Source organism: Pyxicephalus adspersus, chromosome 9 (assembly GCF_032062135.1).
Source record: "Pyxicephalus adspersus chromosome 9, UCB_Pads_2.0, whole genome shotgun sequence".
Classification (NCBI taxonomy): domain Eukaryota; kingdom Metazoa; phylum Chordata; class Amphibia; order Anura; family Pyxicephalidae; genus Pyxicephalus; species Pyxicephalus adspersus.
The window spans coordinates 66,605,533-66,630,203 of record NC_092866.1 but is presented as its reverse complement, the minus strand read 5'-3'; the positions used below and the strand labels follow the sequence as shown (position 1 = coordinate 66,630,203).

The 24,671-nt window shown below is 41.9% G+C and overlaps 1 protein-coding gene across 1 annotated transcript in view; it reads right to left on the bottom strand.

The window, feature by feature from the left end:
- Positions 1-24,671, bottom strand: part of OTOG (otogelin) — a gene marked incomplete in the record, with an annotated part of 70,385 nt that overhangs the window by 22,982 nt on the left and 22,732 nt on the right. Inside the window, 19 exon segments of the mRNA XM_072421584.1 lie at positions 3,177-3,266; positions 3,490-3,635; positions 3,832-4,000; positions 4,926-5,612; positions 5,614-8,285; positions 8,455-8,534; positions 9,471-9,582; positions 10,050-10,328; positions 10,494-10,637; positions 11,209-11,235; positions 12,125-12,281; positions 12,633-12,749; positions 15,973-16,092; positions 16,865-17,011; positions 17,958-18,092; positions 18,280-18,418; positions 18,820-18,927; positions 24,175-24,328; positions 24,521-24,564. Coding sequence (XP_072277685.1) covers positions 3,177-3,266; positions 3,490-3,635; positions 3,832-4,000; positions 4,926-5,612; positions 5,614-8,285; positions 8,455-8,534; positions 9,471-9,582; positions 10,050-10,328; positions 10,494-10,637; positions 11,209-11,235; positions 12,125-12,281; positions 12,633-12,749; positions 15,973-16,092; positions 16,865-17,011; positions 17,958-18,092; positions 18,280-18,418; positions 18,820-18,927; positions 24,175-24,328; positions 24,521-24,564 — 5,527 coding nt within the window.

The window sequence follows — 24,671 nt, the reverse complement described above, 5'->3', positions numbered from 1 at the left end:
TGGTGTGATGGTCTGGTGTGATGGTGATGGTCTGGTGTGATGGTCTGGTGTGATGGTGAAGGTCTGGTGTGATGGTCTGGTGTGATGGTGATGGTGTGATGGTCTGGTAGATGTGCATATTAGGTAATATCCGGATGACAGGTGGGATTACAGAAAGGGAGGAGGAGAATTTTACTGTCAATCCCGGAGATCAGAGCAGTGGAGTTTTCTGTTTGCCATCTGTGACTCGGAATGCCTCAGCTGCATTATCCAAGGGAAGGAGTCTCTGTCCCGGACTTGTGCAGAAGTCATATTGGTGGAAGATTAGAAAAAAGAAAACCATAGGATTTTTCAAGAGCCCACTAAACTGTTTTTGGAAAAAGGATTGGCTGTCCTGAATAAATTGCAGAATTTATGCTTCTCATAAGAGAATAACAATACAACTGGATTACTACGAATATATAGACAAGCAGAAAGTACAGGGGTCCTGGTGAAGTTCAGATCAGGGATTGTGGAATGTTTAAGGTCCCTTTATGCAGATTTATTAGGGGATTTCCTAACAGAGACAAGATCAATTTTTTTTTAATTTAACTTCAGGATTGAAGTATCTTTCTTGGACTGATATGACAGAACCTATTGCAGCAGAAAAGTCTGTGCCATTGATAAATTGGCTTGTAGGAAATCACCTGGGCAGCCCAATTCTTTAACCTGTCAGGCTGGGAGTTTGTTCCCTTCCTCCACAAAGACATCTACTGTAGTGCTGGTGCTGAAGTATCCTTCAGTGATTGGCTTTATCTCCTAATTATCTCCTCTCAATCTTGGTCAGGTAGAACTGGGCATTGCTGGAGCATTGCCCCTGAGCGTTGTGGCTTATGGCCATGATGTGTCTCCAGGGGGTTGTTGGAGCAGTATGTGGAGGCATCTAGTTCTAGGGTCACTCATGGGAAAGAATCTTCTGAATGAAGAATGTTAGTGAGAGTTTCAAATTCCCAAGTCCCAGATACCTTGCTGGGGCCCTAGCAGGAAATGAAAGTTCAAATTTAGACCTGGCTAAATTAGGAATGCAAACTAATTCATACCAAGGCAAAGGATTAGGACTTTGTATGTGTTTCCTTCACACCAGTCTGAAGAGCTGTTTTCCCCAATTCTCTCCCTATCACGGAGGGAGGTGGCCTCAGATTGTGAATCCTTGTTCAGGTCTTTTTATAGGGGTTCAACACAGCAAGCTTCTGTTTATTGTCCAATGCCTGAAATTGCTCCTCATTAAGCTTCTGGAGGATTTTGTCTTCTGTCTTTCATGTGTTAATGGCCTTGATTGCCCAGTCCAGTTCTAATGGAGGGTCTGCATTCTGAACAGAATCCCCGTAAAGTTTGGCGATCTGACCTGGCTCACTTTCCATGGTAGACTTCATGTGAGGGGGAGTATTGTTTTAATTATTGTGTATTAAGGACGGAGTGTGTGGGATCTGTAGGTCGCTTTTTACTACAGAGAGATCTACAAAAGGGTGGGTAGGGCCCTAAGTGCCCTTTTTCTTCAACACATGAGATATGTGGAATGGGCATTAATGACTCATCAGGATTATAATTTGATACACTTTTTGGAGTTTAGCAATGCAATACTTGATGGATAGATTGATAGATGGAATGCACATGGTCAGGTTTCCATTCCTAAAAAGTCCTCCCTGGCAAAGCTGTGATAGTTGACATTCTACACGAGTTGGGGGAAATTCAGGGTCTTTAGAAGGATCAGAGAGGTTGCCTTGATGATGATGTGAGGGAACTTTTATAATATAATATACTTATATAATACCAGTTTGTGGGTTATTGTTTTTTTTTCACCATCCTTTGCTCATTCTTGGCTAGTGAAACAAGTAGCTGGTTAAAAGTGGAGTTAGAAAACAGAAGGAGTTGAATCCTTATAGTAACTACACAACTACCACTACTGTAAGTAAACTTTTATAACTCCTTGTAAACAAACATTGTAACTGGGGAAATGAGTGGTAGCAAGGTGGAAGGTTTGGTTCAGTGCACAGTCTTATACATGTATGCACAAATGGAGTAACACCTCCCAGGTGAATACCAGACAATATTGTCCTCAAAGAACACAGAACAGAAATGGGAATGTTTCAAGTCTGTTCTACAAAAGCAAACTGAAAATATATTCCAATGGGTAATACGTTTACCCTACTTAGCAGTCTAATTCTACCCAAATTTCCATGCAAAAAGCAGTACATTTTTTGCATGGAAATGTATTTTTTATTGTAGGCTATAATTCTTAGGCATAACTCACATTTAATAATAAACTATAAATAACAAAACAAAAAAATCTGTTAAAAAAAAATAAAAATAAACATTTAAACATGTAATGTAAGTGTACAGTAGCATGTATAATATAAATATAATGTAATTATATATATATATTATATAAATATTTCTTCCTTCCGCCCGCACCGACATCACGGGGAAACCCCAGAGATTGACTCTGCATACGCCGTCTGGGGATCGAAGAGGAAGGACGTGTCCCCAGGACCTGCGGGGACCAGCAGGATGGCGGGGGATGACAACTTTCTCTTTTTATGAGGAAGTAAGTAAACAGGTAGACAGTGGAGTGAGTTTCAGCAACTACTATAGATTGCTTTAAGAAAAAGCTGGATGATTTCTAGAAGCACAGAATATAACTGGGGATTAAGGATTTAAAGTAAAAACAACAGTGACTGCTGATCCAGGGAACATCCGATTGCCTCATGGAATCAGGAAGGAATTTTTTCCCTGTATAAGCAAATTGTACCCGGGGTTTTTTTTGCCTTCCTCTGGACCAACTATGTCTTATAGGAATTTATATCTGGGATATGTTTATTTCCCTAGTGGGTGAACTTGATGGACTTTTTTCAACCTAACCTATGTAACTATGTGCTTTAGATTTTATTTTTGCATATTTGGCATATTCTTGACAAGTGGTAAGGTGTGTAGGGAACACTGAGCAAGTCACATCATGCCCTAATGTCCTCTTACAATCTATTATACATTTATATAGCTCTGACATATACTGCTCCTAACTAACACATCTTGTGACATAACCCATTTTCCTGTATACTCTCCCACTGGAAGAGAAGAATCGGACTTTTCCCTCCCCATGTCTTTTCTGTTTTTCTTTTCGTCTATTTTGAACAGTATTGTCTTGATTAGTTTCCACTTACTTTCCTGCTAAGGCGATCAATGATGATCTGGTTGGACAGGTAAGTTAGTTCCAACATGGATAAACACAGAGTAACATTATTGGCACTGCCCTGTACAAAACACAAAAAACATCATTAGTCAAACAATATAATAATAAAGGAATCCAGTGTGACTCTCCATATGAAATGACATACGACATAGAAATAAGAGCTCAGATCACCAATGCCGGCATCACACACAGGGAGTGAAAACTGAGCTAAATGTTCATTCTTTGAATACCGAATACTGAGAGAAAACACAGGATGGAGATAATACAAAATGTGAGAACATTACCAGAGAGGGATCCCCACACCTAGACACTTGGACAGTAATGGATTCTTCTTCAGTCAGGAGTGCAATGTAGGAGGCTTCTTTATACAAAGCCAGATAACGGCCATCAAACGTGACAAAACTCAGATCTGAGAAGACGGAGCAACGGCCTGGGGGAGAGAATGGTAAAAATATAAAGAGGAAGCCCCCTGCCTCATGTAATATAGGAGGAAGCCCCCTGACTCATGTAATATAGGAGGAAGCCCCTGCCTCGTGTAATATAGGAGGAAGCCCCCTGCCTCATGTAATATAGGTGGAAGCACCCCGCCCCATATATTACACCCCCAATAGGGCACACATACTTACACGCGCACTCCCACTTTGGACAGCAGCGGTCTCCATTTATCTGGACTGCAAATCCCAGAAGACCACAGCTGGGCTGAGTGACATTATAAGGACAATGCTGGGACTTATTGACTTGAATTAGCTGGCCATCCACGCAGATATGTTTGATGCAATCGTTCTCTGTGTATGGCTGCGAGAGAGAAGAAAGTTCACTACCAGCAAATTCCAAACATGACAAAACCAATGAACACTTTCACTACCAACAACTCTACATGCAGTAAATTCTCAAATAGAAATGAAAATATCTGAAAACAATAAAGAAATAATATCTACAAATATGAATCTTTTATAACCATATCCATCAACAAATCATGGCTAAAATATATACAATTATTGTCCTGTAACATTGTGTGTCCTATGATGGCAGAGTATTATTCTAAGCAAAAGTCTGTGAAATAGGGAGGAAGAAGAAAAGGCAAAGCAAGGAGACGATGGAAAACAGGAAAGGTGCAAGGGAGGAGAACAGGCAGCAGCAAGGTTGGGGGGGAAGGGTAGGTAGTGAAAGTTGGGAAGGCAGAAAGTCTAGGTGGAAGAAGAAGTTTACACAGAAATCTTTGGGGTAAGAAGGGATAAGAAGGCAGCAGGCTGGTGATAGGAGTGGGGCTAGAAAGGCAGCAGGCTGGTGATAGGAGTGGGGCTGGAAAGGCAGTAGGCTCGGGGAAAGGAGTGGGGCTGGAAAGGCAGCAGGCTCGGGGGAAGGAGTGGGGCTGGAAAGGCAGCAGGCTCGGGGGAAGGAGTGGGGCTGGAAAGGCAGCAAGGGTCTGGAAGCTTGGTAAATAGAAGGTGGCTGGGAAGGGAAGTGGTATGGTAGAAGAGGACAAAAAGGCAGGGAGCCAGGGGAAAAAGAGAGGAGCAAAGAGTCTGAGGAGAGAATGGAACTGGAAGATGGAAGGGAAATGGGAAGGCAGGGAACCCAAAGGTGGAAATTTTGCTGGTACAAGGGCTGGAAAGCAGTATGCCAACGGGGTTATAGGAGCATTAAAATAGAAAGGTGGGAAAAGTAATTTTGGCGTGTAAAGGAAGGGAGTCCAGCAAGGAATGAAAGAAATACTCACTGTACAGGCCGGAGGGGTTGCAGATTCCCTAGAAGGCAACATGGCAGACATAGTCATTCCTGCCAGCTCAGTAAGAAAGCTGCTCTCCACCTCTTGGATGGTCGATGAGATGGACATCTCGGTAGGCATTTGACTAGTTGTAGAGAACAGTGGAGATTGAATTCCTGTTTGATTTGTTGTAATGTTTAGATTGTGTGTAACTGGAAGAGGCAGTACAGAAGTAACAGATGTCCTGGTCTGAGATGTGACTGCCTGAGAAGTCTCTGCGATGATGGGATAGCTGGAGGTAACAAGAGTCTTTGGTGCTGTGGTTTTATCCAAAGTCAATAGATGATGAATGATTTCTGGTGTTACACCAGTTTCTAGAGGATGCTTTGAGATTAAATTAGTCTGCGGAGGATGCGGGGAGGTGACCCCGGTCTGAGTGGGATGCGGGGAGGTGACCCCGGTCTGGGGAGGATGCTGGGAGGTGACGCCGCTCTGCGGAGGATGCTGGGAGGTTACCCGGGTCAGAGGAGGATGCTGGGAGGTGACCCCGGTCTGAGGAGGATGCTGGGAGGTGACCCCGGTCGAGGGGGATGCTGGGAGGTGACCCCGGTCAGAGGGGGATGCTGGGAGGTGACGCCGGTCTGAGGGGGATGCTGGGAGGTGACCCCGGTCTGCGGAGGATGCTGGGAGGTGACCCCGGTCTGTGGGAGGTGATGCCGGTCTGAGGGGGATGCTGGGAGGTGACCCCGGTCTGAGGGGGATGCTGGGAGGTGACCCCGGTCTGTGGAGGATGCTGGGAGGTTGGTGAAGGATAGGCCATATCTGGAGGACTCACTGGTTGAAGTGTTCCTGTAACTGTATCTCTTGTTATAGCGACTGATGAAGTCTGCAGTCCTTTAGAAACTAATCCAAGAGACTTTGATTCCTTTATTGTTGGCTGATTCCTGGCTAATGTTTCAGATACAACTGATGGCTGAGAGGCAGAAATTAACTGACTGGTTGTTTTATAGGATTCGGCTGTTGACAGAGCTCTATATCCAGTTATATTCTCTGCTGACACAAATAGGATTGTTGTTTTTTCTGTTGATGATTTCACAGATTCTGTCATGTTAGACAGGACGGAGGCAGTCATTAACTGGGAGGGCGATTCGGTGGGTGAACCATCTGGCATTGACCTAGTGCTTAAAGGTGACAGTGAACTAGGAGAATATGTTGTGTTAATTGCATGTGTTAACAAGACCTTTTCCTTTGTGGTTTCAGGCTCTGCTAATTGTGTTGTAGAATAGGAAACAGCTGGAGATAATGAGGGAGAAATAGCTGAATATGCCTGTTGACTAGCAGACTCTGTCAGTTGGGAGGTATCGGTTACATGATATTTGGAGGTTGGTACAGACACTGAGGTGCTGGCTTCATCAAATGTAGAAAAGGGTGCAGATGAAGGGACATAAAGTGTTGTTACATTTTTAGTGGTCAGGGATGATGATGCCTTACTAAATGTTTTCTGTGTTGGCCCAGTGTTAAAGGGTAACTGGGACAGGCGTTCTGTAGGATAAGTATGTACAGAGGAAGGCGATGTATCACGTATAGAAGTATCAGTGGGTAGCAGCACTTTTTTAGTAGAGGACATCAATTTTAAAGAAGCAGTGAGGCTGCTAATTTCATGGATGGCAGCTTTTGTAGAAATTATACCGGTAGATTTCTCAGTGGGCGGAAGCAGATGACTCGGACTTGTGGACACCTCCTGGGGCACAGTTTCTTTGTGAACCTTTATTGATGCAGAGGAATGTGAAGCCACTTCTGGCCTCAAAGTTGTCTTGTTAGGTTCTAAAACAGATTCTACAAACATCATAGTTTTTTGTGTGTGTTCTTTCTCTGTGACCTGTGGCTTTGTGGACAAATAAATTAGGTCTGCACTAGGTTTGTATAGTGAGACATGTGTGGTGGAGGGACCTGTGGTCCCAAATGATGTTCCCACCACTCCAGTTGATATTGTTGATTCAGCCTTTGTTGTTCTGAATGATTGAGATGCTACCAAGGTTGGTATAGATGTTCCCACTATAAAGGTTTCCGATATTGTAGAAGGTAAAAGTTTTGTAAACATTGGAAGATGTTGACTTTCCTTTGTTGGAGTTGGTACAGTATAGAGAGAAGCTGCAGACAGGGTGATTTTAGCAACACCTACTGAAGTATCTCTGGTAAGGTCTGTAGATACTGGGGAATACTTGCTAGTCTTGGAAGGACTGGTAACAAGCCTGTGTATAGTTTCTTTAGTTGAAGGCTCTGTGGTGACATTGAAAGCTTCTGTGACTGGCCTGTCCGTAACCTTGGTGGTGGCCGACTTGGTAGTAGACGTACTAGTGCTAGAAGGTAAGTCTCCATCTGTTGAAGTTACCAGTTTTGTGCCAAATAGATAGGTTTGTGCTGTGGATTGCCATGATTCAGGTGTTGGAACATCTCCTCTTGTTGGAGTCAGTACATTGGTTGAGGGAACATGTGTTTGTTGTAGCCCTGAACTAGAAACTAATGAATAGGGAGTACTAGTAGAACTGTGTAATGGAGACAATGAGGAAGGTACCAGTGATACTGCCAATGCCGGTTGTGAATAGCTATGCTCAGATCTTGTCATGCTTGGTCCTGTCACAGGATGCAACAAAATGTTAGTGGAAGAATGTAACACTTTTTGTGTCTCACTGCTTGCAGGAAAGGTTCCTGTGCTTGCTATGTGCTCTTTTGGGACTGTTGTCTTTAACTGGGTGGATGCAGTGGCTGTCACGCTCTTGCTGGTATGGATTGTGGTGACCAGTGCAGGAAGTGCCATGCTGGGTACATTTGGCAGAGCTGAAACAGGTGTGTGATCAGTCAGGGTGGGAGTTATGCCAGGAGATGTGGCTGTTGGAATAATTCTGTCTGTTATCTCTCCAGGTGATATCGGTGGAACAGTTTGTGTGGTTGGTACCTGAATAGTTGGTTTGGATGTTACATACATTGTTTTTGTGACTTTGGATGTAGACAGAGCAGTCTCAGGAGACAAAAAAGAACTTAATTCAGTCCTATTTATTGTTGTAACTAAAGCTGCTAATATACCAGGACTGCTGGTCACATCTTTTACTGTACTAATAGTATCCTGCACTGTGGATAAGCCATGATCTGTGGCTACCTGCGATCTTGGGAGCAATGTAGGAGTGTCAGAGGAGACAACATGCACAGAAAAAAATCTGCTGGTAGTATTTCCCTCCGAAGCATCTTTAGAAGGAGTAACCAATGGCGGTGTAGAAAACAAGCCCGGAGATCTTGTTACATTAAAGCCACTTGTTGGTTTTTGTGGTACTGTGGAAGAAATGATGGTGGTCACCCCAAGAGCCGGCTCAATACCTGCATACCGAGATGGAAAACACAAATCTTACATTTCCTGCCCATATTGAAATGACTCTCGCCTACATGTCGCATAGAAAATATCTAAATTAACATTATAGACCTAAAATCACACAGTGTACATACAACAAACCAGCAGTGGAATATTCCATGAATTGGTGGTACTCACAGTCTGGAAAGTAGACACATTTTCTTGTCACCTCATCCAACACCAAATGCGGTGGACACTGTGGAATACAGCCTTCCACCCTGGAGAAGACAAATCATTTATTATATTTCATGAGGTCCAGCACATGGAAAGGAGAGCAGACAAATTCTATCTGACTAGACAAATATAATATTTTATTCATTTTTGATGAGAAGATAAAAATACAATTCCATCCGGGACGAAGAATATATTGACAATATATGGTAGCGCTTACACAGAGGAATCACATTCCCTCTAGGCCCCGAACGAGCCTCTTATTTGCTATTCCCACACAGTGTCACACCTTATTCTGCTCCTCCTGTAGGGGGCGTAGATAATGTGTATGGGGGCACTCTGCTCCTAGACAGTGACTGGCTATAATAAGCTGTTTACTTCTCCTAGAATCTCTAAATACTGTGTAATAATATATGGACCAATCATTGTATGTGAGAAAGCTGAGAGTGCAATGAAAGGAGAGAATGTACATCACCTGCTTACTATACAAGTCAGGACTATATATGAGGCAGTGGCGCCTCCGTCAGGGTAAACTGGGTAATGCTGACCAGTGTAGGACAGGCACAAACCAAAACCTTCCATAAAAATAAATGCTGGGCTGTGAATATTTACTTTTATGGTGTGACTGCAGGTCAGGAACCTCAAGATGTTATTGGCTCATTTGCTGGACCTGATCTCATTTTCCTATTCTGGATACACCAGCAACTTTCCTCTCATGAAGCATTACCAATATGCAACATCTACTACTGTATGCATCTTTTCTTTTTGTTTTATTGGATTTTCTGTTCTTCTTCAGACACTGCTGAAAAAATCAAGTGTAAAAAAAAAGGTGTGTGATGGGGGAGCTGCTTAGGGAAATCACAAGACTCTCTGCAAGTCCAGCAATACACAGCCTTCTGTCCATCTCTAGAGCACAGCGGAGGACACTGGCGACTACAGATTGGCAAAAAAAAGCATCACAGATATCCCGTGTCATCACTTACTTTGGGACATTTGTACAACGTTTCCCAGTTGGGTCGCTGCAGGTCCTGAAACATGCATTTGAGCAGGCATCATAGCGCCACTGGCATGGTGATTGGAGTGGCACTGGCACTTCTGTAAAGATATAGGAGAAAAAGTTGGGTGAAAGCTGGGTGAATTGCACACACATCAGTGCTACATACAGTTTTGTGCCACACAGTCCAATATACAGAAATAAAACTCAGATTTGCTAAGCATAACAAGTACAAAAACAAGGCCAGTCCAATTCTTTATTCATGTGTGCCACCTATTTGTACAAAGAATGGACAGTACTATCTATGGTGGCCTGCAAGGCATCCAGGTCTTCCTGCTATGAACAAAGAGAAATGTCAGAGACAGTAGCTGTCTAAAAAAGCCCTGGCCTGCACAACAGAGTCTCACTTTATCTTCTACATTTTCCATTATGTAACACAAATATGTAGAACAGATCAGTGAGCGAGACGTCATAAGGCATGGCGCTTGGAGCAGAGATCACAACGACTATTAAGGCCGTGTCTTCTTCCGTGTACTATACAGGTCAGTGTGTGAATACCAATCATTACCTGATAACTTGAAGAGGCTAGAGCGTCTGTAAGCTGTAGAATGTCGATATTTGCTCAGGTAGATGGAGGTTGGGGACAATCTCAGGAAATGTCCGGGATTAGCAAAGCTCTCGAAGGCGCTATAGCCGGCAATCCAGGCATTCTGCCGCATTAGAAATGTTGAACGACTCCGGAAGGCTTGGCTCTGCCTCCACTTTGCCACCAGCAAACTCCCATTTTTGGCTGCATACAGGAAGTAGTTTGGCCGATCGGCCAATTCCAGAGAGATGAGATTCTGGTCTGTGAAAGAAGTCACATGGATTCATCAATATCAACCCCAAGAATTGGACCATCAAAAACCTTTACATGTCAGCGGGCAACGGGAAATTCTCTTTGCTTCCCTTTACCTACACCGCAGCGATTGTCACTATGGTGTTACCCAAAATATGCAAATTTCTATCTCACCGTGTGATCCATAGAGGCCAGGGGTCAGCATGAAGTTGGTACCATCTCCTCTCAGTGGTATAACTATGGTGTCTGACAACCTGACCGACAACACCAGACTAGGATGTAAATAGCTGTGCAGCTGGTACGGCCCTTTTCCTAGGACTGAAAGAAATTCATGTCACATAATATAAAGCTATAGATGTTTATATTAATCCATGACTGCAGAGGACCTACCCCAGAGGACCAGAGGAAATTCCCAGAGGCCCTTCCATACTATAAAGTCATTTAGCCTGGTGACACAAATCTACCCCTGTAGTACATCACTTGGTCAATGCTGCCCTCATGTGGATTACTTACACACAGCACTAAAAACTTATAAAGCGCCAACCTATACTGGAGTGCTGCATATTCATTAGAACAGTGGTCGCCAACCTTTCCAACCTCACAGACCACTAAATTCATCCAACTCGGACAGCGCATGCGTGTCACTCAAAGGGGAAGAAATGTCCCCCAGAGTGACATCATGATGCCAGAACCCGCTCCCTTTCCCATCGCAGGCTCAGCCCTGCTTTCTGTCCCCCTAGAATGTTTAGCAAGCAGGTATGAGCCTGCGATGGGAGAGTGGGCGGGTTGTGTTCATAAGGGGGACAGAGCCGCAGACCACCGGTTGGTGACCGCTGCATTGGAGAACAGATTTTATTCATCATAAAAACAGTGTCGGAGCAGCACTCACCTTTGTTGTAGAACTCGCAGTCATAAGCTGAGAAAGAGAAAATATAGATTATCAGTCTCAAAATCTTTAGGAATGCATATCCCCTGTATAATAATTGACCTGTGATTTCACTTCCTATTGTAATCAATGGCCTTCTGCCCAATATCCTGCGCGTAATCTGTGATGTCACTTCCTGTAGTAATTATAGGTTTATGATATCATATCCTGTGTCTACAAAATGGTGATGATTAGTGACCTGACTATTGTAGATAAGAAGTGGCCCAGTAAATGGTATCAGAAACAGAAATTTGGCCCAGGAACCATACTGGAGACAGAAACTGACCATGGCATTGGCAATGGGAATCAGCCCAAAAATGGTAACAGAGAATGTGAAAAAAGTGGGTCGAAAAAGGTATTAAAGACTGGAATAGTTATAATGATATTGGATTTAAAAAGTAGCCATGGAAATATCAAAGATTGAATTGCTGCCTGAAATGTAAAGAAGATGGGAAAATTTGGCTGAAAATGTCAGGGCACTGGGTGGTTTTTGGCCCAGCTATTGCATTGGAGATGGAAAGAGGTCCCATAAATCATTTTATTAATGTCATCCTAAAAACGATATTGAAAAATAAAGATGAAAATGAAGCTTGAGCCTAGAAATGGTATCAGAGATGGAAATAGTACTACAGATAGGAATTGGTCTTGGAATGAAAATCAACCAGAAAATTGTATGAAATCCGAGAGACATTTCCCTGGACATGGAATGGTAAATGGGATTCAGAGCCAGTGCTAGAAATAGAAATTGGCCCCGAAAATTGTATAGGAGATGAAAATTGGAACAACAAATGCTAATTAGGTTAAATCTGCCCAGAATGGAAAGGAAATGGATTTTGAAAATGGTCCCTGGAAATATTTATTTAGCATAGAGTGTACTTACGGCACAGCCGGGGGGATCTCCAGTCCACGCTAATTCCCTGCTGGCAGCATTGGTGGGCATACGCTGATACGCTTGTACAGAAACACTCGCAGTCTCCACCTCGATTACAGCCGCATGTGTCCGACAGACAGTTAGAGTAAAACCATGTCACATCCACCTGGAATGTGAGTGTAAAATAGTGAGCACAGCAGCAGGAATAAATACCAAGTATGAATATGAAGGAAGCTAAACAACTCTGGGTCTGGGCAAAATTAGGGCATTGCCCCCAGTCAAAATTTCCACAAACCAAAACTTGATGCTGCTTGTTCTCTACCAGGCTGTTACACGTATGCCAAGGCCCCCGTTGCGGCGGTTTTTGGGGAAGAGTGACATCTGGGGCACCAAGGGACTTGTGGCAGCTGTCAACCCAGTTCTTCCAGCATGTGAGGGGATTGGGTTGCCTGGTTTCTGATGTTACTATAATAATCAAATCCTATAAACTAGCAAAGAATACTACAAGGGAACTTACTACTGGGTGGCAGGCTTCAAACACGTCACTAAGTAGGATGGCACACTCCTTCTTGGCAAAGGGCTCTCGGAGAGGGTTGAGAGTACAGGGGTTTCGGGTATCCAGGCTGTCTGCACACTGAAACAAATGGACGCAATTATGATAAATTATCATTGAGAGAGACAAATACAGACTGCAGACACTGCTAGAAACATGATCAAGTGTAACCAATTGAAACCTTCCGTCACTGTTTACTGGAATTTGATTGGTTGTTATGGACAACTCAAACAGCAGTTAGGTGACACCGATAGGCACCCAGCACTCGCTATATTCCCCAATGTTTAATGTACCCAATATATAGAAATTGCACCCTCTATCAATTCTTCAAGATTTTGTACTTTATTATTAAAATATCTGCTCCTTGGTGGGTTCTAAAATTAGGTTAATAAAACCTCAGATGAAAAACAACATATGGATCATTACACTGTGTTCACTAAGACCATGCAGAAAGCAGAGTGTGAAAAATTAAATACCTCTTCACCCCATAGGAATGAAGAGGGTAAGTAGCTGCCCATCCGTATGCGTTTATTAACTGATCACCAGCAAATGCGATTACCTCCATAAAACAGAAGTTCTGGCAGTTTGCTGGTCTGCAGCATTCAGGGGTGTGTTACCACAATGCCAAGGAGGAAAGACATCGGCAATCATCTCAGAGAAGTGAATGTAGCTGCCCATCAATCTGGGAAGGGTTAGAAGGCCAAACAATCTGAACTTCATCATTCTACAGGGAGAAAGATTTCTCACCAGTGGGAAACATTCCAGACACTTGTCAATGTGCCCATGAGTGAATGTCCCAGCAAATTCACCCCAAGGTCAGACAATGCTCAGAATAATTGCAGAAACCACCAGGAGCTCCATCTCAGACTGTACACCCTGCAGTTACCATGTTACCTGGTAAAGTTCATAGCAGTACAATTAGAAAAGACTGAACAAGTGTGGTGTATTTGGGAGATTTGCGAGGAGAAATCCTCCTCTCTCTAAAAAGAACATGGCAGCACAGCTTAGGCTGCATCCGAACAAACCACAAGACTTCTGGAACAATGACATTTGGACAGATGGGACCAAAGTGGGGATGTTAGACCAATACACAGCGGCACGTTTGGTGAAAACTAAACACAGCAAATCCACACTAGAACCTCGTACCAACTGTCAGCATGGTGGGGGAGGGGTGAAGATTTAGGCTTGTTTTGCAGCCACAGGACCTGGGCACTTTACTGTCATTAAGTCAACAATGAACTTCTCTATAAACCATTATACTTATATATTCTCTATACAAGTATTCAAGAGTAAGTATATAACAAGTATTCAAGTAAGAGTCAAATGTGAGGCCATCTGTAAGACGGGTGATGCGATGGCCTAATCAAAGTCCAGACCTCAATCCAACAGAAATGCTGTGACAGGACCCTAAGAGAGCTGCGCAAGGAACACCCACAAACCTCAATAAACTGAAGCAATGTTATAAAGAAGATAAAATTCCTCCACAAAGGGAGAGACTCAAATGGTGGGAGAGACTCAAATCATCCAGTTATTGCTACTAAAGGGGCTTCTACAAGCTATTGAATCATGGGGTGTACTTAGTTTTTACACAGGGCTTCCCTATTTTTGCCCCATTTTTACAAATGACTATTGACACTAGGGATGAGCAAGAAGGACGGACGGAGTGTGGACAGCATTGGTAACTGACATCTAGAGCTGGGTGTAGTGCATTGTCACCCAGAAGTGTGTAATACAATTTTTGTGAATGGAGTACTGACAGGCGACAGCAGCATTGGGAGGAGGCGGTGGGCAATAAATTAACCTCTATACACAATCTTCTCCTCTCTAAATCTCTAAATTTCCTGGCTCTCACTGAAACTTGGCTTTCCTCCTCAGACTCTGCTGCTCTCTCCTATGGAGGCCTGGCAACAAAGTCGGGGGTGGTGTGGGTCTCCTTCTCTCACCTAACTGCACATACAGAGACCTTCCTACCCCCCCACCTCATTTTCACCTCTTTTGAAGCCCACTCTGTCTTTTCTACCCCCTACTCCGTATTGTTGCTGTTGTAAATGAAGGGACAAAAGAGAAGGAGGTTGAGGCCATCACCTATATGGACAGTGTAGAAGCTGTAGCTAATGGAGACATTGCTGTGTAGGGGACTGCCTTATTCTAACTGCAACTTTGTAAAATGCAAATAAAGTTGTTGAAGTGTTTCCTGCCCCTGATAGTAGCCTTAGAAACCCCACCAGGATATAGGGAAATGCAGGAAGTACAGGCACAGAGATGGGAACATGTGCTCAGCCAGGGTAGATGTGAAGAGGTTAAGACTGTAGAGGCTCCAACTTTGGATGAATGTGAAGAGGTTAAGACTGTAAAGGCTCCAACTATTGATGAATGTGAAGAGGCTGAGGCTTACCCTCACATGGACAGTGTAGGGGTCGTACTTGTGCTGCCTCCAGCAGTAATATTTCTATGCATTTGTGTTATAGCTATGCTTTATGTTTAAGGTATTGTTCTACTGCCATCTTATCGTCTATGTTTTATGGCAATTTTTTTTTTTTTTTGCTGTTCCCTTTTTATGAGGTCACTTCCTTCTTTTTTCATTGTAGGATTCTTCATGACTGTTGCTAGTAAAATGTGCTGAGGCTAGGAAAGAAATATTCCTTTTCACATGCAATTACCTGTACATCTGTGAAAACTTCATCTGTACATTCAACAATAAAAACTCGTGGATTCAAGGTGTTTGGTGAGTTTAAGCTGAGGAAGATTGTCAGCAGTGGTTGTCTCGGTTCCATTCAGGCCAGGCTTATAGGAAAAAGAGCCTGCTACAGAAGAAGAGCCTGCTGCACCTGAGGCCCCTGAGACCCAGTCCACAATCCTCTCCACATGACGTGGCTGTATGATTGTAGTACGCCCCCTCAATAAATCTACCAGCGTACTGTTTCTCCGCACACATCTCAGACTTGTTTGACACTTTGTGCTGCTCCCTCCAACAGTTTGCTGCTGCTGCTGTTATACAATGATGGACTCCCGGGGAGTATGCCCCCTGCCAGACGGTAAATAGCAAGAGGTATCAAACAATGAAATATTAGTATTTTTTTTGAGAGAAATACAGAAATCTTTCTGGCTCGGTAAGCGAGACAAGCCCGCTCGCTCATCCCTAATTGACACGGTGGAAACTGTTGTGTTATAAATTTGGAACCTCCTAATTAAATGTATGATGTCCTGATATATAAACCTTAGGATTGAAAGACCGAGTATTTTCATTTTCCCGTGACACTGCCTAACAGTATACTGTACATGGTGTATCTAATTATCATTTTACCTCAGTGGTCACCCAGCTATTTCCGAATTCCTGAGGGTTGGTCACCTCAGAGCTCTCTGGAGTTCTCATTTCATTAACTGTTTTCACGTCAAAGTTGCCACAAAGACCAGACAGCAATCCCTGAAAAGTCAGAAAATAACAAAGTATCAGGATGATAAAATCAGGATGTGGAGAGTATGACACAACATCAAAGCAAGGTTAGATAAAACACAATATCAGGTTGAAGATATGACATAAGGGTGAAGCAGAAATATAAAGAATATTGGGGTGAAGAAGAGAAGATAAAATATTAGGATGAGGGAGGAGAATAATTAAAGTAATAGAAGATTTGACTAAATATTGTGGTCAGGGAGGATAAGAATTGCAGTAATGGAGGACATGGGAATATATTGGGATCGGGGATGATATGAGAAAATATTGGGATCGGGCAGGATATGAATTACAGTAATGGAAGACATGAGAATATATTGGGATGGGGGAGGGTACAAATTGAAGTAATGGAGTATATGAGAAAATATTGGGTTTAGGGAGGATATGAATTACAGTAATGGAGGACATGGGAATATATTAGGATTGGGCAGGATATGAATTGGAGTAATGGAGGATATGAGAAAATATTGGGATCAGGGGGGATATGAATTGCAGTAATGGAAGACATGAGAATATATTGGGATCGGGGAGGGTATGAATTACAGTAATGGAGGATATGAGAAAATATTGGGATCAGGGGGGATATGAATTACAGTAATGGAGGACATGGGAATATATTAGGATTGGGCAGGATATGAATTGGAGTAATGGAGGATATGATAAAATATTGGGATCGGGGAGGATATGAATTGCAGTAATGGAGGACATGAGAAAGTATTGGGATAACAAAGACCAACATTACCTGCCATTGAGGTCCCACTTGTACATGAATGGTTGTCCTCTGGTCCCACAGGACAGTGATGTCTTCCAGAGGAAAGTGGACAAAAGTAAAGAATCCAGCCTGCCAAATGTGGAGCTCCTGCTGCTTATCCATAATACTGGAAGCACTCTGATACACAAAGAATAGGGGACATCAGAACGGACCTCTTCCATCTTCTGGCTATACCACTCCAAGCTTGTTATTGTCTCCGTGGCATGAACGGCTACATGTTTTATTTCATTAACTCCTACTACCAACACTGTGATTGTCCTTTTCCTTCTGAACTTTTCCTCACCGCCTATTTCACTCAAAACTATTACTAACAACACTGTGCTGGTCCCTTTCCATCAAATCCTCTTCCCACCACCAACCACTCTGCGCTGGTCTTCTCCCATCCAAACCATCCCCCACCACCAACCACAATGTGACAGCCTCTTTTCTTCAAAATCTTTTACAAACCACTGGTTCTGTTACACCAAAAAAGCATGATGATCCTTTTGAGCACTACTATAACTGGTTTCATATTGATTGTCTTATGTAACTACTACCTTTACCTGACCATGGTTTTCTTATCACATATTGCCTCCTACAGACTGCACCATGAGGTTTCCTTTCTTATCCACAATTCTCAGCTGTTTTACTGTAGTCATGTGTCTTGTTTCTTTGCAAAATGTCCCATAAACATTCATTCAATTTGCCTTTTGTAACCCATTGACTAATAGAAAGAGATCTAAAATGTCTCCTGATATGTATGGAAAAGTGTATGTGATGTTTAGACATGTCTCTATTTTCCAAGATAGATTTCATGTAAAATGATGGATGTGAATCCTCAATCAGTGCCTATTCTTGGAATAAGTTGATTGCAAATCTTCTTTATGGTCAACAATGTTTAGTAAAGATGTAACTGATTGTTAACCGTCACATGTACTGGGCATGAATGATTTTCCTGCCTGATCTTTTTCCATCTGGGTCTAATCTGTCAGGAAATCTGGTAAGGGGAGGACCATATCGATCCATGAGGTTGGGTTACATTCATGACCAGTCATAATTCATGTTACTATATGAGGAAAGTTACCGGATTTCCGCTTTCATCACTAAATAGGATTTGCGATTGTCCCACGCTGATAGTGATGATTTTTCTACAGATGATCCCTGCACTGTAACAATTCACATTTTCCACCATGACTGAGAAGTTTGTTGGGGTCAGGGCCTAAAAGAGACAAGAAAACCCTGATAGGTAAGTCACCAAATTGGCTATGCAATCAGAAGTCTTGGTTTGTACAGGGAGCTCCAGCCATAACAAGTTACTGTGTATAAACCATGGGCTATAGCTAATGGACAGTCATCATATAATGGATCAGACGAGCCAGGGAAGAAAGTCACAAAAACCCTTTTACCTTCACAAGTTGAACTTTACATGTTCCAAGAAAATCGAAAGCCAGACCATCAAATGTTCGAAAATGGCGATCACCATAGAATGTGCACATGGCTGGACAAGGCTGAAAGGAGCACTGGAAGGATCCGTGATGACAAATACTAAAAAAATGGTTTATAAAATTGTCAGCAGAATTATCATATGCCAATATGTGGTCACTGAATATAATATAAACATGTAAAATTTGACACACAGAAATATCAGCATTCCATCAAAGATTACTGAACACATAGCAAGTTATACTTGTAATCACCAGGTATTGGACACATTGGATGAATCCTATAGCCATTCCCAGCCAAAAGGAGCAAAGATCCAATTTATGTCCGAGCTGGAGACCTTCCAATTTGTCTGCACAGATTTGGTACATTTTAGCACTAATCATCGGTCAAAGGACAATGCTCTCCATTATGAGCCACATGAAGAAGATTACTTAAAGTGGTAGTGACATGGTAGTGACATGGTGCCTATACAGAGATATCAAGTTGTCTTGTATGGGACTTACCAGGTATGACAAGGGGAATTCACAACCTCCCCAGGGAAATATTCCTTAGCTTTCCAGGAGCATGGACAGGCATCTGGAGGAAAACACTCATTACCGTGTTTCACCAGCCTATAGGGGAAAAAATAGAGAATTATTAAAAAATCCCAAATCTACACTCCCTTGTGTGTCCCCATTACATAGATCTTGCCCAATTCCTGTGCAGATGAAAAAAAGTCAGCAAGCAGAGGCAGATCTCTCAACTGGTGACTCACAAAGTAATCACAACATTTTAAATCTGCCACAATCTGTTAAAATGTAACAAAAACTCAACAACAATATATTAAAAAAACTTTTATGTGCTGTATAATAATCCTGCCTGTTAGTGCCTCGTCCCTTTGTTCCTGGTTTTATTCACATCTGAGATCCTTTCCTAAGGATACAAGTGTAAAAACATTGCTGTCTCTCCAGGTAAATAGGTAAGTTACCAATACAGGATTCTAATTATGCAATTTCTATTGTTTTAGCTAAGCCTCATTATTGGGAAATATAGATAGGAAGGTCAAGAAAATCTATTGTTTTAACAATTAAAAATTCAACATCTTCATTTCAGTGATTTGTGTATAACTAAATATAACATACATAAAATATAGGACTCAATAAAAGTATCTAGGGTTCATTTACAAAATACCATGAGTACTCATTCTGTCAAATGTTATATGATGTAATTGGCATGGTGAGGATCAGTCTCCTTTCCCGACGCGTTTCACCACCTTTGGCTTCCTCAGGGGTTGTGGAGACTCACACTAATAATACTATAAACCATATATAACAGTGTAAATAGGTATACAACTGAATAACAACTGAACAAAACCAGAAAATACTACAAGGAAATGCATATCAGCTGCGGTGGTAAATAAGTGCTGTATTTATAACAAGCGTTTTGGTTTTATATTTTGTGCATTAGATGTTTTAATGGCTAATTTATTATTAAAAGCTAATGTGGTTTTATACTTCATTGTGATTCAATTAATCATATTAACCTTAAAAGTCCTCCAATTTTGGTTTATTTAAACCGTGTGGTTTTTTGTATTTGCATTTGGGATGTCGGGGACAGCTCAAGTCCTTGAAGGTATAAACACGATATATACTTACTTTACTACATTGGATAAATATCCACAAAAAAGGGGGGTGAAAATAAATAGTGTCATAAAGATCATGTAAAAAGGGATATCAAAAAATGATTCAGTATTTGTTATTGGAAATGAAGAATATAAATTAAAGAAAGAAGAACTCACTTGGTGATGTTGATCTGCAATGCCATTGCCATGGCAAAATTCCCATTTGTGACTGGCTGCAGACACTCTGCTTTTCCCACATATCACCACGATCAAAGTGAGTACTTCTTTCTTTAACTTATATTCTTAATTTCCAATAACAAATACTAAATCATTTTTTTAAATCCCGTTTTACATGATCTTTATGACACGATTTATTTTCATCCCCATTTCTTTTGGATATTTATCCAATGTATTAAAGTAAGTACTCTATTTAGTTGCATATTATACTGGCATTAGAACAATTGTTAAATTAATTTGTCTTCTCAGGATAATACATCCAACTGCCGGAAAATAACTTTGCACTGATAAGTGGGGCAAACGCAAAAGGAAAGTAAGTGGGACTTTTTACCTACCACTACCCTTTAATAATATTAATCTTTACCTAATAATTATGCACTCTGACTTGAACCTTATTCCCATGTTAGACAATCCTTCTCAATTGAGAGGATCAATTTACCCGGTATTGTGTCTTTCCTGTCTTCATCAAACTGATAACTCCATATATACTCACCTGTAACACTTACCTGATGCATTTAGGAACCACGAGTATTAATCCTATGATTTAGGATATAATGTCCTTCAAACATATGTGACAATACATAAACAAAAGCATATATTCAATTCCTTATTATTTGTTACTATATACTATTTACCATGATTTACCACTATTTACCACCAAAGCTGATATGCATTAACATGTAGTAATTTCTGTTTTTGTTCAGTTGTTATTCAGTTGTATAACTATTTACGCTGTTATATATGGTTTATAGTATTATTAATGTGAATCTCCACATCCCCTGAGGAAGCCAAGTCTGATCCTCATCATGCCAATTACATCATAGGTAAGAATAGGTACTCATGCTATTTTGTGAATGAGCCCTAGATACTTTTATTGAGTCTTATATTTTTTGTATGTTTTATTTAGTTTTACACAAATTATTGAAAAAAAGATGTTGAATTTTTAATTGTATAAACAGAAGCCACAAAAGCCTCACTTTTCTTTACCTTCTTAACTACATAGCTGATTATCACCAACAGAATGCCAAATCAACTTCAGCCACTGAAAGCCAAAAGAAAAGCTTCTAAATAAAAAAAAGAGGGTCCTAGGGATTATGTTACATGGAGAGGTCTCTGGATATACATAGAGGAGGGTCCTAGGGATTACATTACATGGAGAGGTCTCTGGATATATAAAAGATGAGGGTCCTAGGGATTATATTACATGGAGAGGTCTCTGGAAATATAAAAGAGGAGGGTCCTAGGGATTATATTATGAGGAGTGGTCCCCGGTATATACATAGATGAGGGTCCTCGGGATTATATTACGTGGAGAGGTCTCTGGATATACATTGAGGAGGTTCCTAAGGTTTGCAATACAAAGAGAGGTTTCTGGATATACATACAGGAGGATCCTAAGGATTATATTACATGGAGTGGTCTCTGGATATACACAGAGGAGGGTCCTAGGGATTACATTACAAGGAGACGTCTCCGGATATACATAGATGAGGGTCCTAGGGATTATATTACCTGTACAGTTCTCTGGATATACGTAGAGAAGGGTTCAGTGAATATATAACATAGAGAGGTCTTTTCATATACTTAGAGGAGGATCCTAAGGATTATATTACATGGAAAGGTCTCTGGATATATATTGAGGATGATGCTAGAGATTAAATTACAGAGAGAGGTCTCTGGATATACACAGGGGAGGTCCTAGGGAGGGGCCTAGGGATTATAATACAAGGAGAGGTCTCTGGATATACACAGGAGGGTCCTAGGGATTATATTACATGGAGAGGTCTCTGGATATACACTGAGGAGGGTCCTAGGGATTATATTACATTGAGAGGGCTCTGGATATACACAGAGGAGGGTCCTAGGGATTATATTCCATGGAGAGGTCAATGGATATACATAGATGAGGGTCCCAGGGATTATATTACATGGAGAGGTCTCTGGATATTCACAGAGGAGGGTCCTAGGGATTATAATACAAGGAGAGGTCTATGGATATACACAGAGGAGGGTCCTAGGGATTATATTACATGGAGAGGTCTCTGGATAGACATAGAGGCGGGTCCTAGGGATTATAATACAGGGAGAGGTCCTTGGATATACACAGAGGAGGGTCCTAGGGATTATAATACAAGGAGAGGTCTCTAGATATACAGAGAGGAGGATCCTAGGGATTATGTTACATGGAGAGGTCTCTGGATATACACAGGGGAGGGTCCTAGGGATTATGTTACATAGAGAGATCTCTGGATATACACAGAGGAGGGTCCTAGGGATTATTTTACATGGAGAGGTCTTTGTATATACATAGATGAGGGTCCTAGGGATTATAATACAAGGAGAGGTCTCTGGATATACAAAGAGGAGGGTCCTAAGGAATTATATTACAAGGAGATGTCTCTGGATATACATAGATGAGGGGCCTAGGGATTATATTACATGGAGAGGTCTCTGGATATAAACAGGAGGGTCATAGGGATTATATTACATGGAGAGGTCTCTGGATATACACAGAGGAGGGTCCAAGGGATTATATTACATTGAGAGGGCTCTGGATATACACAGAGGAGGGTCCTAGGGATTATATTCCATGGAGAGGTCTATGGATATACATAGAGGAGGGTCCTAAGGATTATATTACATGGAGAGGTCTCTGGATATACACAGAGGCGGGTCCTAGGGATTATAATACAGGGGGAGGTCCTTGGATATACACAGAGGAGGGTCCTAGGGATTATAATACAAGGAGAGGTCTCTGGATATACAGAGAGGAGGGTCCTAGGGATTATGTTACATGGAGAGGTCTCTGGATATACATAGAGGAGGGTCCTAGGGATTATAGCCATCTCTGCTGGGATTTTGGTTTTAAATAAAACGTTTGTGATTTTTTGGCTCGGGACAGTCATTGGTCTCCTACTCCACATGTGGCCCTCCGGACCTCCGGGCTGAATGCATCCTTTGGGGCTGGAAGTGAGCGGCAGATATATAGATATAGAAGATCTGCCCTAAGCCTGGAAGAACTGGAAGGTGCTGATTTTGCTGGAATCAGCTTAATCTTCTTATGACACCTGATCCCAGCATCCACTTGTGTATGGCAGAGCATTGTAGGGGTTGGGAAGCAGCGGAGGGTCTGCTGTTTCCAGAGAGGTTGATGCATTCTGGTTGATATAGAAAAGCATTAACGGTGTAAATATCTGTCATCAGCAATGTCTCCACTGTTTAGTTTCCCTCTAACAATAATAATGAAAGTAACACTCTGCTCCAGACTAATCATACTTGTGAGCTTCTTATTGCTGATGACGTTAAATCTCCTCCACATGAAACAGCAACTGCAGCAACAAAATTGAATGGCTGTCCAGCAAACACTGCAGCCAAGCTCAGGAATCCTTATATGTGTTTTATCCAAATGACAGATTCATTCCTGGATAAATACAGTAATTATAGTATACTCTGGATATACATAGAAAGAGTAAAAACTCAGATTTAAAGGGGTGATGGGAAAGTCACAACAGACATGAGGACAATGGAGGTAAGGGGAACAATGAAGAAAAAAGGAGAAGGACTGTCAGGAATGTGTAAGGGGCATTAAGATGGGTGGAGGGGAGATGAAGGTATAGCATGGAATACTAAAGATAAATGTAAGAATACAAATATCGCCCAGGAAAGGGGAATTATGACAGCTTGAATGCCAATGTTGTAGGGATAGTCATTAAATGGTTAATGAACATACACTGCAGATTGGTTACTGAAGGGTTAAAGTAGAGGAAGCCTTGGGTTCCATTTAAAATAATATGTGACCAGGCCAGGCATTGAGCCTTCTGCAATGAACATTGGATGATCACTCCCTGACAATCCGGGCTGCAGATGCTGAATAAAAGATTGCAACTAGAATGAAGAAGAACATGGTGGCACCCTCCGCTGAAACAGGTGAGTATAACAAGGAGAGGTGACCCATACAGGTAGGTGAACACAAGAAAACAAAGAACATGGCACTGACATGTATGTAATACATCATACCGACCCTTGAGGGCAAACACAGCCTGAGATGCAGGGCAGATGGGTAGATGCTGTAATATTCAGCAATTGGTTCTCACAGGTCCTCTCTCTGCGTAGCTCAATGTCCAGATCCCGCCGGCTGCAGTTATAATATATCAGACCAGCTTGACAATCGAGTGCTGCAACAGTAGATGGAAATCATTATCAGCAAGCCATACCAAGAAGGGAAATCTGCGCGTCAGATAAAATGTAACCAGGTGCCAGCAGCAGGCTGGGTGCGATCACCAAACACAGGGCATAGACCCAGGGACAAGGAGACTACACATCCGCATGCATACACCTCCGAAATGAATAGCAAAGAATTGCCTCACCTGTTTCACTGCTCTCACAGCTCAATACTCCATCTTTACACTGGCTGCAAGAAAGGAATAGAGCACAGGTATGTAAATTGTATATTACATATTAGGGTACATTCACCCAGCACAGCTAAATCATATCTATAATATAACTGGACCCATTCAC